Source organism: Daktulosphaira vitifoliae, unplaced genomic scaffold (assembly GCF_025091365.1).
Source record: "Daktulosphaira vitifoliae isolate Bord-2020 unplaced genomic scaffold, ASM2509136v1 Scaffold_2, whole genome shotgun sequence".
NCBI classification, from domain to species: domain Eukaryota; kingdom Metazoa; phylum Arthropoda; class Insecta; order Hemiptera; family Phylloxeridae; genus Daktulosphaira; species Daktulosphaira vitifoliae.
This window is the reverse complement of record NW_026099573.1, coordinates 35,290,406-35,304,154: the sequence shown is the minus strand read 5'-3', so window position 1 is coordinate 35,304,154 and position 13,749 is coordinate 35,290,406. Positions and strand designations below refer to the sequence as shown.

Sequence of the window (13,749 nt, the reverse complement as noted above, 5' to 3'; positions counted from 1 at the left end):
GAAAACATCTCCAAAACTTTATTTTGTGTCTCAGAAATCATATAGCCTACCTTTAAGTGTTTATCGAGAAATTCAGAGTCCTTTCCCAAGAAGCCAGCACTTACCTGTCGTCGTGTACGTTGGAATCATAACACCGATCATAGATAAATCCATTATGCTTAAATGAAACCTGCGTAAAGTTAAATAGTCAATGTATACAAAATATGTTAAATAAAGCATTAATCGAATTAAACCTATACAAGAAAACTATGTCAGCTGCCGAGAAATCGATACTTAGGTGACATAGACAAAGTTACACACCCTACTGGACGAAACAATGTGAATTATTAAATCAGGACTATGAAAGAGATCGAAATAGAGTCACTGGTTGAGGAACAGAAAAAGATTTTTTAGAGAAAATGGATGAAATGGACTAAAGCTTAAATATAAAACCAGTTAAGCTAGAAAAGCTGAAGATAAAACAAGACTTTAAAGAGGTAATCAATAGTTGTGTAGAGATATCGTTATAAGTGCCAGCGGAAGTTAGGAAGTCTCTTCTCGTCAGTTAAAAATAATAATACACTACCTAAGTTATGGTGAGAATAAAAATTAATTCTTTGGGCACCAATTAGGGTGTTCTTTAACAATCTGAACACTTTTTAACTCATAAAACAATTATTTTTTGAAAAATTTTTGTCCACTTTTGAAGATCTAATTCTTTTTCTTCGCCTTAATCCCAACTGCTTGGGGTCAGCCACCCTTATAACTTACATAAACTTCAACTTGACGCGATCTCCCACATCATCCACGCTCATATCAGCTGTCCTCATATCGCATTCAATAACATCCCTCCATCTCTTTTTTGGTCATCCTCTTCCTTCAAAATTCATTTCTATAACTGTTCTTACAGCTTCTGATTCTTCTATCCTCATAACATGACCATACCATCTAAGTCTATTTTCTCTCATCTTATCTACCAGCATATAAGAGGGAGTACACCTATACTCCCTCTTATATTCATTCCTTATTCTATCTTTTTTAGTCACTCTACTCATCCATCTAAGCATTATAATCTCTGTTTCTTTGCACATGCATTATACTCTATCCAATTTTCTTTCCTTTTGTTATTCTGCCATACTTTAAATTGTTTTTTCTTACTTCCTATGATTTTTTGAACATCATTATCCCGCCACCAGGTTTCCTTGCATTCTACTCCTACTCTTACCAACAATCTCCTTTGCAGTATTCTTTGCACAACTAGCAAATCTATTCCACATATCATAACATAAATCTACTCGATATTCCACACCATCTTTACAAACTTTTTTTCATTTTCCTCTTTCAATTTTCACCACCGGATCTTTGATTTTTCCCCGTATTCCTTCTATTCTCTCTCCGGTACACCACACCTCCATTCTGATTAGTCTATGTTGTGTAGTTATACTCTCGCCTGGTATACTTTTCAATCTTTTATTCGCTTTACGATTTCTCTCTTCCACATAAAATAATCAATCTATAATTTATTCCTACTAATTATTCAACTGTTGAAGTAAAGTAATTTGAATAATTACAAATCATTCAAACAAATTTCAAAATCATAAGCAGTGATCTGTTTTTTATATGAACATAAAAACACCTCGTTCATACATTCCTCACTAATAATGGCACTTGTGAATGATTGTATTAGTTCATATGACATAGAAAAAATTTAAATATAAAAAAAGAAAGTAAAAATATAAATTGCTTATAAATTTTACCTGTTGTATGCTAAAGCTACAGTTAGTGTACATTATAAATATCCGATCAAACTATATAGATTAATAATATGTAAGAAAATTAATAAAAATTAATTAATATTAATAAATCAAATAGATAAGAGTGAAAAAATGCAAAAAATTTCATTAGTCAATGGCATTTGATCCCCATTAGTGTCGGCATTTTCACTTGAATAATAATAACAGTTAATTATTTCGACTTCCTGTTTTTACGGCTTCAGTTAGAAGTAATGGACAAAGAGTTTTTTGAACTGACACCAAGAACCCAATTTAATGGATGGTTTCATGCAGCTTTAGTATTGGGTGTTAAAATTCCTATAGATTTATACATTGTATTTACATTATTTAAAATTAACTATATTCATATAAATAATATACATAAAAATGAAATTTAGAAACATAAAAACTATACAGTTTGTAGCATACTTTTTTAATTAATTATTAAAAGAATGTAAACTGTGGAATTAATTTTTATTCAAAATAAAATGCTCCAACCATAACAGTGATAAACAAAAAATGATTTTCAAAATTTCTAAATAAATATTTATCCTTGCTGAAATCCCTTAAAAACCTAGCTATTGAAATAATTCCTTGGCCTTTCTTTTCTCCTATATCAACAACACATACAATTTTGTATCTGAAATTAACACGAATAGTTTTATATTTATTTTTGTGGCAAAATTTTATGTTTAAACAAATTTTCAACAAAATCCAAATATCGTAACAATAAACCGTTCAACATACATAAATTATGAGGGGTTACTTTGATAGTAATATTTTTATTTCATATTTATTCAATATAGGTATAGAAAATGATTATATTAACGCTAATCATATGTTTCTCTTAAAATAATAATAGTGTTAACAAAATTATTTTATGTATATTTTTAGTTATCGGGTACTTCTTAAACTTATCTCTTATACCTTCAAAGGCCAAGGCTAGAATCTGTAATAATTTAATTTTTGGGCAACTATTTTATAAGCTAAACTCATATCAACTAGCCTAACTTTACAAGAACCCCGAGAAGGGTCTACCATGAGGCCGAAACAACCCAAAAGCTAAACTGGAACACCATGGATTTTGTACCATATCCTAAAGGGAAAAAGGTTCTATACTTAGTAATATTGAATTAACATAGCAATTATTTATTTATTAAACGGGACTTGCCCAATACAATATTTGTAAATTTTTAGTACATAANAGACAACCCAAAAGCTAAACTGGAACACCATGGATTTTGTACCATATCCTAAAGGGAAAAAGGTTCTATACTTATAATATTAAATTAATTGTAATATTGAATTAACATAGCAATTATTTATTTATTAAACGGGACTTGCCCAATACAATATTTGTAAATTTTTAGTACATAACAATTAAAAAAAAAATTTTTTACAAAAGAATATTTAATAACAGAAAGTTTTAAATAAACACACAAAGATCATTTAAGTTGAAAGTGACAAACATATAAAATATAAGAGTAACTATAAAATATATTGAACTAGTAACTCAAACTTAAACTACGGCATTATAAAGGAGAGGTCCGTGTTAACTTTTCTCATCAAACGGATTATAGGAGAATTGAGGAGATAGTTTATAGAAGAATAGGGGTTTAGGAAGGGAATATTTGAACGAGTATAGCGAGGAGGAACTTTAAGGTTTATGAGGGATAATAAATCTGGGGAATCAATAGTACCTGAGAGGAAACCTGTTAAAAATGAGAGGTTTAAATAATGCCTTCGATCAGCAAGAGTAAAGAGATTGAGGAAATGAAGAATAGGAACATAATTATGAGGAGGATGTTGAATAGAGATTTTGGAAGAAATGAAACGTAGGAACATACGCTGTACACGTTCTAACATATCACTGGCACCAGAAGTAGATGGGTCCCATAGGACACAGCCATATTCAAGAATCGGACGAACTAGGCCACAATATAATGATTTAAGAGGAGAAACCACGTGGACTCTTGGGTTATGCGAAAAACAAAACCCAGGATTTTCAATGCTTTGCAAGAAATTTTTTCTATGTGTTTTATAGGGCACATGGTACGAGTAAGGGTAAAAACCAGGTCACGAACAGAATTTCCAGCAAATTTTAGAGGGATATCATGGATTGAATAAGAAAAATAAATAGGGTCACTTTGGCGTGAAAGTCATTGAGGAACATTTGTTAATGTTAAGGGAAAACCTATGGACTTGCCCCACATAACTAAACATTCAAGATCTGATTGAAGAATAAGACAATCGGACAATGAATTAATGCGATAACATAGTTCCATATCATCGGCAAAAATTAGTAGCTTGGCGTGGTAAAGAATTAAAGTGGAAGAATTTACAAATAAAGCAAAAAGGAGGGGAGAGGGAACAGCACTTTGGGGGACACCTGATGAGGAGAAAAGACATCGGAATAAGCACCGTGGACTGAAACAAATTGGGATCGATCCAGTAGATAGGAACGAAGCCATGAAAGAAGAGGTTCACCGATACCTAGATGGTCTAAGGTGCTTATTAGTAAAGAGTGATCAACACACGATCAAACGTTTTAGCGAAATCGGTGTAAATCACATCAACCTGACTATGAAGGCGGAATGACTTAAAAATATAAGAGGTTAAAACTAGGTTGCATGTTAGAGAAACCATGCTGTTCAGGTATTAGTATGTGGTTTAAGGAAGGGCGAATAGTATTTAAGACAACAGTTTCAAATAACTTGGAGAGATGAGAAAGTATGGTAATAGGACGATAATTTAAAATTTGAGAAAGGTCGCCAGACTTAAAGATAGGAGTATTAGAGCCAAGTTTTAAAACAGAGGGGAAAATTCCAGTGCTAAGAGATTTATTAAAAATTAATGAGAGAGGCTTGACAATTACATGCCGTAATTTAAATAAGTAATCACCCTGAAGGCCATCAGGACCGAGAGATTTTATGTTGCGGAGAGATTTAAATGATTTGTGTAACTCAATTACGGACACATGTACGCTGGGAGGAAGAGAAAACTGAAAATGGGAAGGACAAATAGGAGAGGGAGTGACAGAGACCGGGGTATAAACATAAGAAAAGTATTTGGAGAAGAGATTAACTGTTTCAATAGGGTTTGTACTACTAGAGCCTTCGTAGGATAAATTGCTAGGAATAAATGAAGAAGAACGATGCTTATGCACAAATTTCCAAAAAGAACGTGGATTGAATTTAAGGTTTCAGAGCGAACAAGAAACTCACGATGACATTTCTTGGAAAGAAATTTATAACGTGCTCGACATAAAGAGAAATGACGATAGTCAGCTAGTAAAAAGGAGAACTTATACTTAGAATGTGCTTGACGCTTTAAGGATACTAGTCTCTTTCGTTCAGTTGTAAACCACGGTGGGAAGGTAGAGGGACGAACAGTAATTTTAGGAACATAAAGGAGGATAGAAGTGTGCATAGCATCATAAAAAGTGTTCATAGCAATATCCGGCATCTAAAAGCATGAAGGTTTTTTCCCAATTAAAGGAGTTGAGAAAGTCATTTATGAGATTATAATTGGCTTTCGAAAATGGTGTTTTATCACGAACAAGTTTTAGATGGGGGTAAAACTCAGAAGTAGTTAATTTCGCCTTACGAAAAGCACTTGTAATACAATAGCGTAAGTATTGTCTCTATACTGAGAATAATTTTCACGGGACGTGGACAAGATTGATTTGGTTTACCAAGCCTGACTACGTTAAAATCAATATATACACCTGGAAGTATTTTTCAAAAAATAGTGGTAAGAAATTTTTTATCCTCGCAACTCGAATGGATGAATTTGAAGAAGTTGACTCATGAACACCATGGCCAATTATGTTTGTCTTACAACGATCACGCTCAGCAAGTTTTTGTAAAACTTCAGTGACAGAGGGGGGTGGTCTAGAAGTAGATGGACCAGACTCAAGTATTTGTATTCTATTTTCTAGAGAAGTTACTTTATCTCGCAAATCAGAGATTTCAGTAATGAAAAACACAAACTAAGCAAAAAAAAACACGCAAATACGCGTAGAGAATATAAATCTGTATTTAACTACAGGAGTGTTTAAGCTTACACGACGGGAAAACGCATAAGCAAAAACAGAACGAGAGTGAGCAGTAGCTGACTGAGTAGAAACTGAGCGGCATGTCCTTGATAACAATTTAATAGGCGCAGTCGAAGTGGTGTAAGACTAGCCGAACGCCTTGTTAAAGGGAGGTTTTTAACGAACTCGTCCTCACCAAGGAAATTCATGTATCATTTATGAAAAACTAGAATAAATTTCTTTTTTTATAGCTCATATAGCTGTATCGAGATAGACCAGTTGGACTATAGACTAACATATTGTATTATTTTTTAATACTTTTCAGCATGAATAACGACACCACTTCTATCAACACTCAGGTACCCCTATACGTCGAGGATGTCCACCGGTTAGTTTGCTAGTTGGCAGGCACGATTGACCCCCTCCCACGCATGTTACGCTCGACGGAGAATGCCACGGACGAAGTCAGAACGTTCGTAGCCGTCAAGAGACAATCGGGGGTGTTAATTTAATCTGAATTGTCTTATACATAAATGTGATCATATCCTATATAATCATTGTATCGCAGACTAGGCTTATAACATTAGAATATTGACAAAGATATGTCTACAAAGGGCAGACTGCAAACATAAATACTTTTGGGATTCACGGCCACCATGCCATAATACGAATTTCTTAAACAACAGTTGACCAGTATACACACGTGTTATGATCGTGGTGTTAATTCCAACAAATGGCTAGCGTCGAATACCTACCGCTTATCAGTTATCTTTGTAACACTTTAATACCACGGTCGTCCATCTGCACTACAGAATTTTGGTCATGGACAATTACATGTTATTGAGTTGTATAAACTTATATAATTATATAAACTTTTGCTTTTTTTTTCAATTCTGTTTTTTTAAATATTATTAATAAACGGCTCAATGCCATCCTTAACTCCGACATTATTTTAATACACTCCACACGCGAGTGTATTCATCACGTAATATCTCATAAAATTCAACTTTAAACGATCAAAAAAATAGGATAAAAATGACATTTTAAATTAAAATTTTGCACGGATTATTTTTTAAATATTAAAAAATAATAATAACTATTATAAAAATTGAAAGACTATTGGCAAACTCTTGTAAGGTTTTTTAAAATAAATAAAAAAATATATATATTTGAACACAAAAATAGCATGTTTTATAACTACGGCAGACATTTGCACATAAAAGACAAATCGGAGGAACAAATTTTTTTTTTAATTTATAGTACATAACATAGGTTTTAATTTAACAAGTTTAAAGAACGCTGTTTTTCCCGAAAATTTCTAAAATTAAGTTGAAATATTGACATTTGTAAAAAAATTGCTATTTTGAATCCTTCCGTGGGGAATAAAGGGTCTAATTTTGAAAAAAAAATTATTAAATAAAAGGGATATACCAAAGGTTTCAATTGGAAAAAAAAATTATTTATTTGGTTTGTCTTTCAAAATTGTATGGTAGTTACTATATTATGTACAAAAATAACATCATGATAGAAGGTGTTTTTGACACTAATATTACATTTTTCCTTCAATTTTGCTGCCCATTTGCACATATAAGATAAGGTGTCGTGAAAATTTTTTTTTAACTTGTATTTCCAAAATATTTTCAAAAGTTAAGTTGAAAAAGTTGCTTTTTTGATTCCCCCGCGAGCAGGTAAAGGGTAAAGTATAATACCTAAGGTTTTAATATCAAAAAATTATTTTGATTTGTTAATGTTTCATAAGTTTAGGGCAATTTGTAGAAAAAAATATCGAAATTATGAATTTAAAAGAATACACTTTACTTTGTGTAGTTAACAAAAAAAATATATATATCAAAATTTACCGATTTTTAAAATTAATTTTTTTGTGGAAATTCCCTCTATATACATTTTTTTTATTTAGAAATGTTAATATTCTTTTTTAATGTTAATTGATAAAAATGTACCTGTCGAAATTCATGTCTTGAATACGATCTCTTACGGCTTGTGATAAAGAAGCACATATGCCTGCAGCTCTTTGAGGATCATATCTTGTATCACATTTTATATATTTCTCCAATTCTTCTTGTACAGCTTCTAATGTCTTAGTTTCGTTAAATGGATTTTTTGATAATAATCTATATGTATTTTGATAGTTAACTGTTCTCACCTGATAATAAAATATTTGTCAACCATATAGTAAAATTAGGGCGTGGTCTAGCGCGGTGGTCACACTAGTGTTAAGTCGCTCCTACCGCCGTAGGTGAACAGATGGGTGACCATGCGTTATCGAAAAAGCACCATGTTCCCAGCGCAGAAGGCAACGAGAAACCACTGCACTTAAATTTTTCCAGGATATACCAATGGTATTAACCAACATAACGGTTGTAAAAAAAAAAAAATAATAATAAAAATAATTATCAAGCATTCAAATCTATATTATACATTCTACTATGTAATTAAATTAAAATCATCAAACTTATGTGTTTTTGTTTTACTATAAAATTGATAAAAAAATTTGAAATTGAAAATTATCAGAAGTCTTTAGAGTACAAAACAATTTTTGATATGGAAATGTGTTATAGATGACCTGTACAAGATAAAATATATATTTTTTATTTGGCACCAAAGTTTTAATAATTGTTGCTCGGTACTCTAGTCTCAAAAAAAAAAAATAAATATATCACGTGATATGGTTTTTAGCTTCGATGCGAAGCTGAGAAGATATTAATTTTACCATGACGTGTTTATTTATTTCTTTTTTTGTCTGTTGCCACTTTTTCTTAGCTCTCACTGGACCGATTTATTTCAACAATACGTCAAAATATCACAATTCGTATCTAGTTGAAGACATTACACTTAAAAATTGAAAAATTTGCCCTCGTTTTCCGCAAATAGGGGAAATCTTCAAAAAAATTAAAAATTTTAAAATCGGTAAATTTTGTAATTTTTTTCACTTTTTTTTCTTAAAACTTCCATAACTTTTTTAAAAATTAACAAAACAACATAATTTTTTTTTACACTAAAACCTTAAAAATTTTCCTTTCATTTGATATCATTTTTTTGAAAATTTAACACTTAACCTGCTTACTGAGGGGATTTAAAATAGCAACTTTTTTACAAAAACTACCTTTTTCAACTTTAATTTTGAAAATGTTCCGGAAATACTGCGTCCTTTAAACATATATTAAATCAAAGGTTATTTCTTATACTATAAAATAAAATAAAAAAATTTGTCCCGACACCTTATCTTCTATACGCAAATGGCTATCGTATTCAAAAATATGCTATTTTTGTGTTAAAATCCTGGGTTTTGTATTTTATTTTAATTTAAAATATCTTATAAGGGCAATACGCTGACTTTCATGAATATTTTATAATTTAATTGACAAAGAATAAAGTTCATAAGACATAAGAAATTAAACTTTTTTTATTTTTTTAAAGTCGAAAAAGTAATTTTTAAATTTGAGTTAGCTTAAATAGCCACTTTTATTATGCGATGAAATCATGGAACAGTTGCCGAGTTGGTAACACTTGAGTCTTTCATGATTACGGTACTAGGTTCAAATTCGTCTGTGGCTATTAATATTTTGCATTTTTTTTTGAGTTAAAATAAAATTTTCGAATCATTTGATATTTATCTCATTTAGATTTAATAACTTTAATAAATATAAAGGATCCTATCACTGTAGTCTCCCTTCGTAAGAAGAAATTTATATTCATGTTAATATTATTTTACTATGTGGTTCTTTTTGTGGCTACGATTTATTTTACCAACCCTNTACCAACTCTCACTAGACCTACTTTTTTCAACGATACGTCAAATGATTCATTTAAGTTTATTATATTTAAGTTAATGATTAGTTTAAGTTATTACTCTTAAAAATCAAAAAAATATTCCTTATTCAAATAAAAAGTAGCTTAACTAGATTTGTCCATACAAACAATTAAAATCATTAATTTTTAATATTCTTAAATTATTTANATATCATTAATTTCTAATAAAGTATTTATTGTCGAAATTACAAAGTAAATAATTTTACTTTGTAATTTAATCATTTTTTAACTCTATTTGTGTGTGCTACTACCAGTATATAATATTCCAAATTTTTTTGCAACATGGTGCTATATAAATCATAAATTAAAAAAAAAAAAATGATTTTTAGTTTCACCTGTATTTATGGATTTTTACAATTATAATCAAATTTTATAATATGCTCAATTGAGTAAATCTTTTTAACAACTTTTTTTTTATTGGTTTTTTTAGATATAGAATCATTAATATTAATTAAATTCTGAATATTTCCATTAAAGAATCTTTTTTAACACCAAAAGTTAATTAGAAATGATTACTATGATTTTTATTTAAGTGATCTATTACGATAAAAATGTAAAAAAAATTGATCGCTTCTGATAAATTTACAGTTAATAGTAATTATAAAATTTCCTGACTGCGTATTAATCTTAACAATTTCATTTTTTTCTATTTAATAAAGGAAAGCAATGTATTCTCGGATCACTTTCTAGTAAGAACTAAACATTTACATTTTTATAAATAGTGAAGGTGCTTTCTTCTGTCTAACAAAAAAATTATAAAAAACTCTGTTTATCATATAAATTTTAACGTTGGTCTAATATAAGTTATCCTTTAAAAAATAAATTAAAACACTCCTCATCTATATTAAACACATTCTCAGAACATATTAACACATCTAAAATTTTCTTCCAATAATTCATAAAAATCAGCGAACTATTTTTGAACCTTTACCTCATTAACTGATCCTCATACATATTTAGCATACTATGATTAAGTTTGTGACAAGTATTTTGATTCAAAAAACTGTAAATCATATTTTTTCTGATCTATTGTTTGTAAATGATTGAATGTAGATAGATTGGTATCCAATATAGTATAAACATTATCAACAACATATAAATTCACAAAATAATTCTTTGATGATACTTGTATAAATACAAGTAATATATGAAGGGGTCTGTGCAAAAACGATACAACTCCATTTTTTTAAACTTTTTAAGAAACAAAAAAAACTATTTTAAAAATATTGAGTTTATGGTAAAACTAATGTTAATATCAATTAATATATATTAGATGATGAAAAAGACGTGATTTGATTAAAGTTTTTGATTTGAAATGTGAGCTAAAATTAACCTAAAATATTTGGAGCTATCTTGTTTTTTGACCCGAACTTTGTATTTATTATTTTAATTGTTTTTTTTATGTGTAAACAACATTCAGTGCAAAAACCAGATAACTCCAGTTCCATTATATTTCCTAAACCGGTGCTCTGATTGTCTCGTTCTTACACAGATATACTCATCAAATTTTTCTTAATTGGAAACGGCTAAAAACCCATTTGCGTCAAAATTGGAGTTGTATCATTTATGCACGCACCCCTTCATATCTATTTACAAAATATTAGTAGTATAATATATCAACTATTAAGTCTAAAATATGTTTTACTTTTGGCGAGTCATCAATGTTTTGGTTGTCATCATTTTTTACAGGATGAAATGATATAATGCTACATTCTTTCTCTAAAATTTTGTTTGATATTGTCGAAATAGACATTTTCTATCTATTATAAATTTGTATGAAAAATATGGTAACATTAATGATAATTACATATAAATCTAATAAATAGTGTATTTACATTATGTATTTTTTTTTTAAATATTATTTTTAGCCAATATGTGTAAAAACTATATTCTATGTCTACACCAACTTTATCTTAGATATTGATATCTTAATATTCAATATCTTCGAAATGATAAATATAGATGGTTTTTATTTCCTTCAACCAATAATTGTAGAGTACCCTGAAACTGAAATTGGATATTACTTCAGGTCAACCCTCGGTATCGTCTTCATAACTCACCCATCCGCGTTGAAATACAATTCGAATTATTCATGAGATGAATCACAACACGATAACATCTACTTTAGCTATATCATCTAGTTGCAGATGAGCTCAAAATCAACTGTGAGCACGAATCATTGACCTATATATATCCTGTTTGCTTTTTAACACATGGCATTCACTTTGTATCAACTAACTCCACGGCAATTGGATTTTAACAAAAAATCCATTTTCTAACTTAATAAAGTATAGTTGTTAAATATAAGCAGCTTTTGATAGATTGATCAAAAGTGCATGAAGATACAATGAATTAGTCACTAAATAGTCTGGTGAGTTTGCCTGAAAAATAGAAAATAATATCAACGTAGTAATTTTTTTGGAGATTTCTCCCATTTACAGGGAACGTGGGATTTTTTTCAATTTTTAAGGTTATTGTCTAAACTAGTTACGATTTGTTATCTTTTGATGTATTGTTATAATAAATCGGTCCGATACGAGCTAAGAAAAAGTGGCGACAGACATAAAAAAAAATACAGTACATAGTATAATTAATATGGTTTGGCCTGATTCAAGCTTTAAGTCATTTTTGACGAAACTCATGTTACGGAAATGAATAAAAACATATATTTTCTGATAAATTATAATCAATACGTTAAAATATTTGAAAAACAATATTAAAAAATATCTATGTTTCTGTTTCCAATATATAAAAAAAGTCTCAATTTTTATAATTAATTAGTAAATAAAATACTATATTATGATGTATAATGAGCCCAATATACATTGGTTAATAAAAATATTGAGTTTTGCTTGTTAATTAATAAATTCTGTCTATTTATTTAAATATTGTAATTATATGTACATATAAATATATATATTTTTTAATTTATAAAAGACTAAGTTTATTGATATTGTGTTAACAATTTAACTTCATTCTATTACTAGTACTGTTACAAAATATATTTTCCCTAACATTAAATTTATTTAGTGGAGTACAAATTATTTACAGTAAATATAGGTAATATATCTATTAAAAAAATCAATAGTTCAGTTAAAGTATACATAAAACAACTATTTTGATTAAATAATCAACATCGTTATAGTTACTGTCGAATTGTTTCATGGCAACTATGTTTTGTTTATTTTTATCATTAAAGAAACTAAGACATTTACAATTACAATTCATTTAAAGATATTTTTCATAGAAATCGAAATATTTAAAAATAAAAACGTTTCTTTCTTTACGAGAGAATATGTTTAGTTCAAATGAAATAGTGACTTCTGAATCTTTAAATAAAGAAAAACAAACGGAACAAAACGTAAGCGAAGACAAAACAGAAAACATAACAGAATGTATTGCTGGAACTTGTTTTTCTACAAGGTTAGAAGTATTTAGATAACATACATACATTTAGAAATTAACTATAGTATTAATTAATCATTCACTACTATATCTTTGGCTTTTTGCAATATATTAAAAAAGTGCGTTGTAGAATATATTGTGTATAAATTGCTAATATAGACAGTAGTTAAAAATTATTTGTTTATAGTAAAAAATAAATACTTGTATCATTCAATACTTATAAGTTATATTCTTTTTGTTCTTAATATTAACACTAATGATAACTTTTATTAAGTAGTTATTATACCTTTAACAAAATATTCTCAAACATAAAATTTTATACAATCATCAAAATATTGATGAAATAATAAATCAGATGAAGGGCACATTACAGTGATACAGGTCCTTAAAATTTATTGAAGTTATAGATTCTTAATGAGATAAAATTCAAACGAACTTTGAATTTTTTTTTTAATCAAAAATAATTTTTAAAAAAAAACCCAGCACAGTGGGGTCGCGGCATAGTGGGGATGTTGCATAGTTGGGTCCAGTATAGATTTAATCTGACAGTGATTAAAATCACTATCATAAGAAACGCTTCGATGCAAATCAGTAGATAGTGTTTAATTCTAAGAAATTGGTGGATAATTACAAAAGCTACATTATCTGCTAGTTTCTTATTAATACCCTGATTAAGATAAAGTATGTCGAATGAAAAAGGGATTATTAAAAAATATTATTTCTCAT

General features: G+C 28.9%; 2 protein-coding genes across 3 annotated transcripts in view; one reads left to right on the top strand and one right to left on the bottom strand.

The window, feature by feature from the left end:
* Positions 1-2,225: 2,225 nt before the first annotated feature.
* On the bottom strand, positions 2,226-11,371 carry LOC126898194 (dynein light chain Tctex-type protein 2B-like). The gene is made up of 3 exons (XM_050672135.1): positions 11,264-11,371; positions 7,749-7,951; positions 2,226-2,391 (listed from the first exon to the last, which is right to left on the bottom strand). The coding sequence occupies exons 1-3, from the start codon at positions 11,369-11,371 to the stop codon at positions 2,226-2,228; spliced, it is 477 nt and encodes a 158-aa protein (XP_050528092.1).
* A 1,497-nt stretch (positions 11,372-12,868) lies between these two features.
* Positions 12,869-13,749, top strand: part of LOC126899794 (cilia- and flagella-associated protein 43) — an 81,610-nt gene continuing 80,729 nt past the window's right edge. For both annotated transcript variants that reach the window (XM_050674998.1, XM_050674997.1), the window contains exon 1: positions 12,869-13,041. In XM_050674998.1, the coding sequence (XP_050530955.1) occupies positions 12,914-13,041 (128 nt within the window). In that variant the 5' untranslated portion in view covers positions 12,869-12,913. The remainder of the gene's footprint in view (positions 13,042-13,749) is intronic.

Excerpts from the sequence above, each read along its gene's own strand:
- LOC126898194 (XM_050672135.1), bottom strand. The coding sequence starts at position 11,371 with ATGTCTATTTCGACAATATCAAACAAAATTTTAGAGAAAGAATGTAGC. Across the intron at positions 7,952-11,263 it reads ACATTGATGACTCGCCAAAA|GTGAGAACAGTTAACTATCA; the intron begins GTAAAACATATT and ends TTTTATTATCAG. Across the intron at positions 2,392-7,748 it reads CAAGACATGAATTTCGACAG|ATACAAAATTGTATGTGTTG; the intron begins GTACATTTTTAT and ends TGTTAATTTCAG.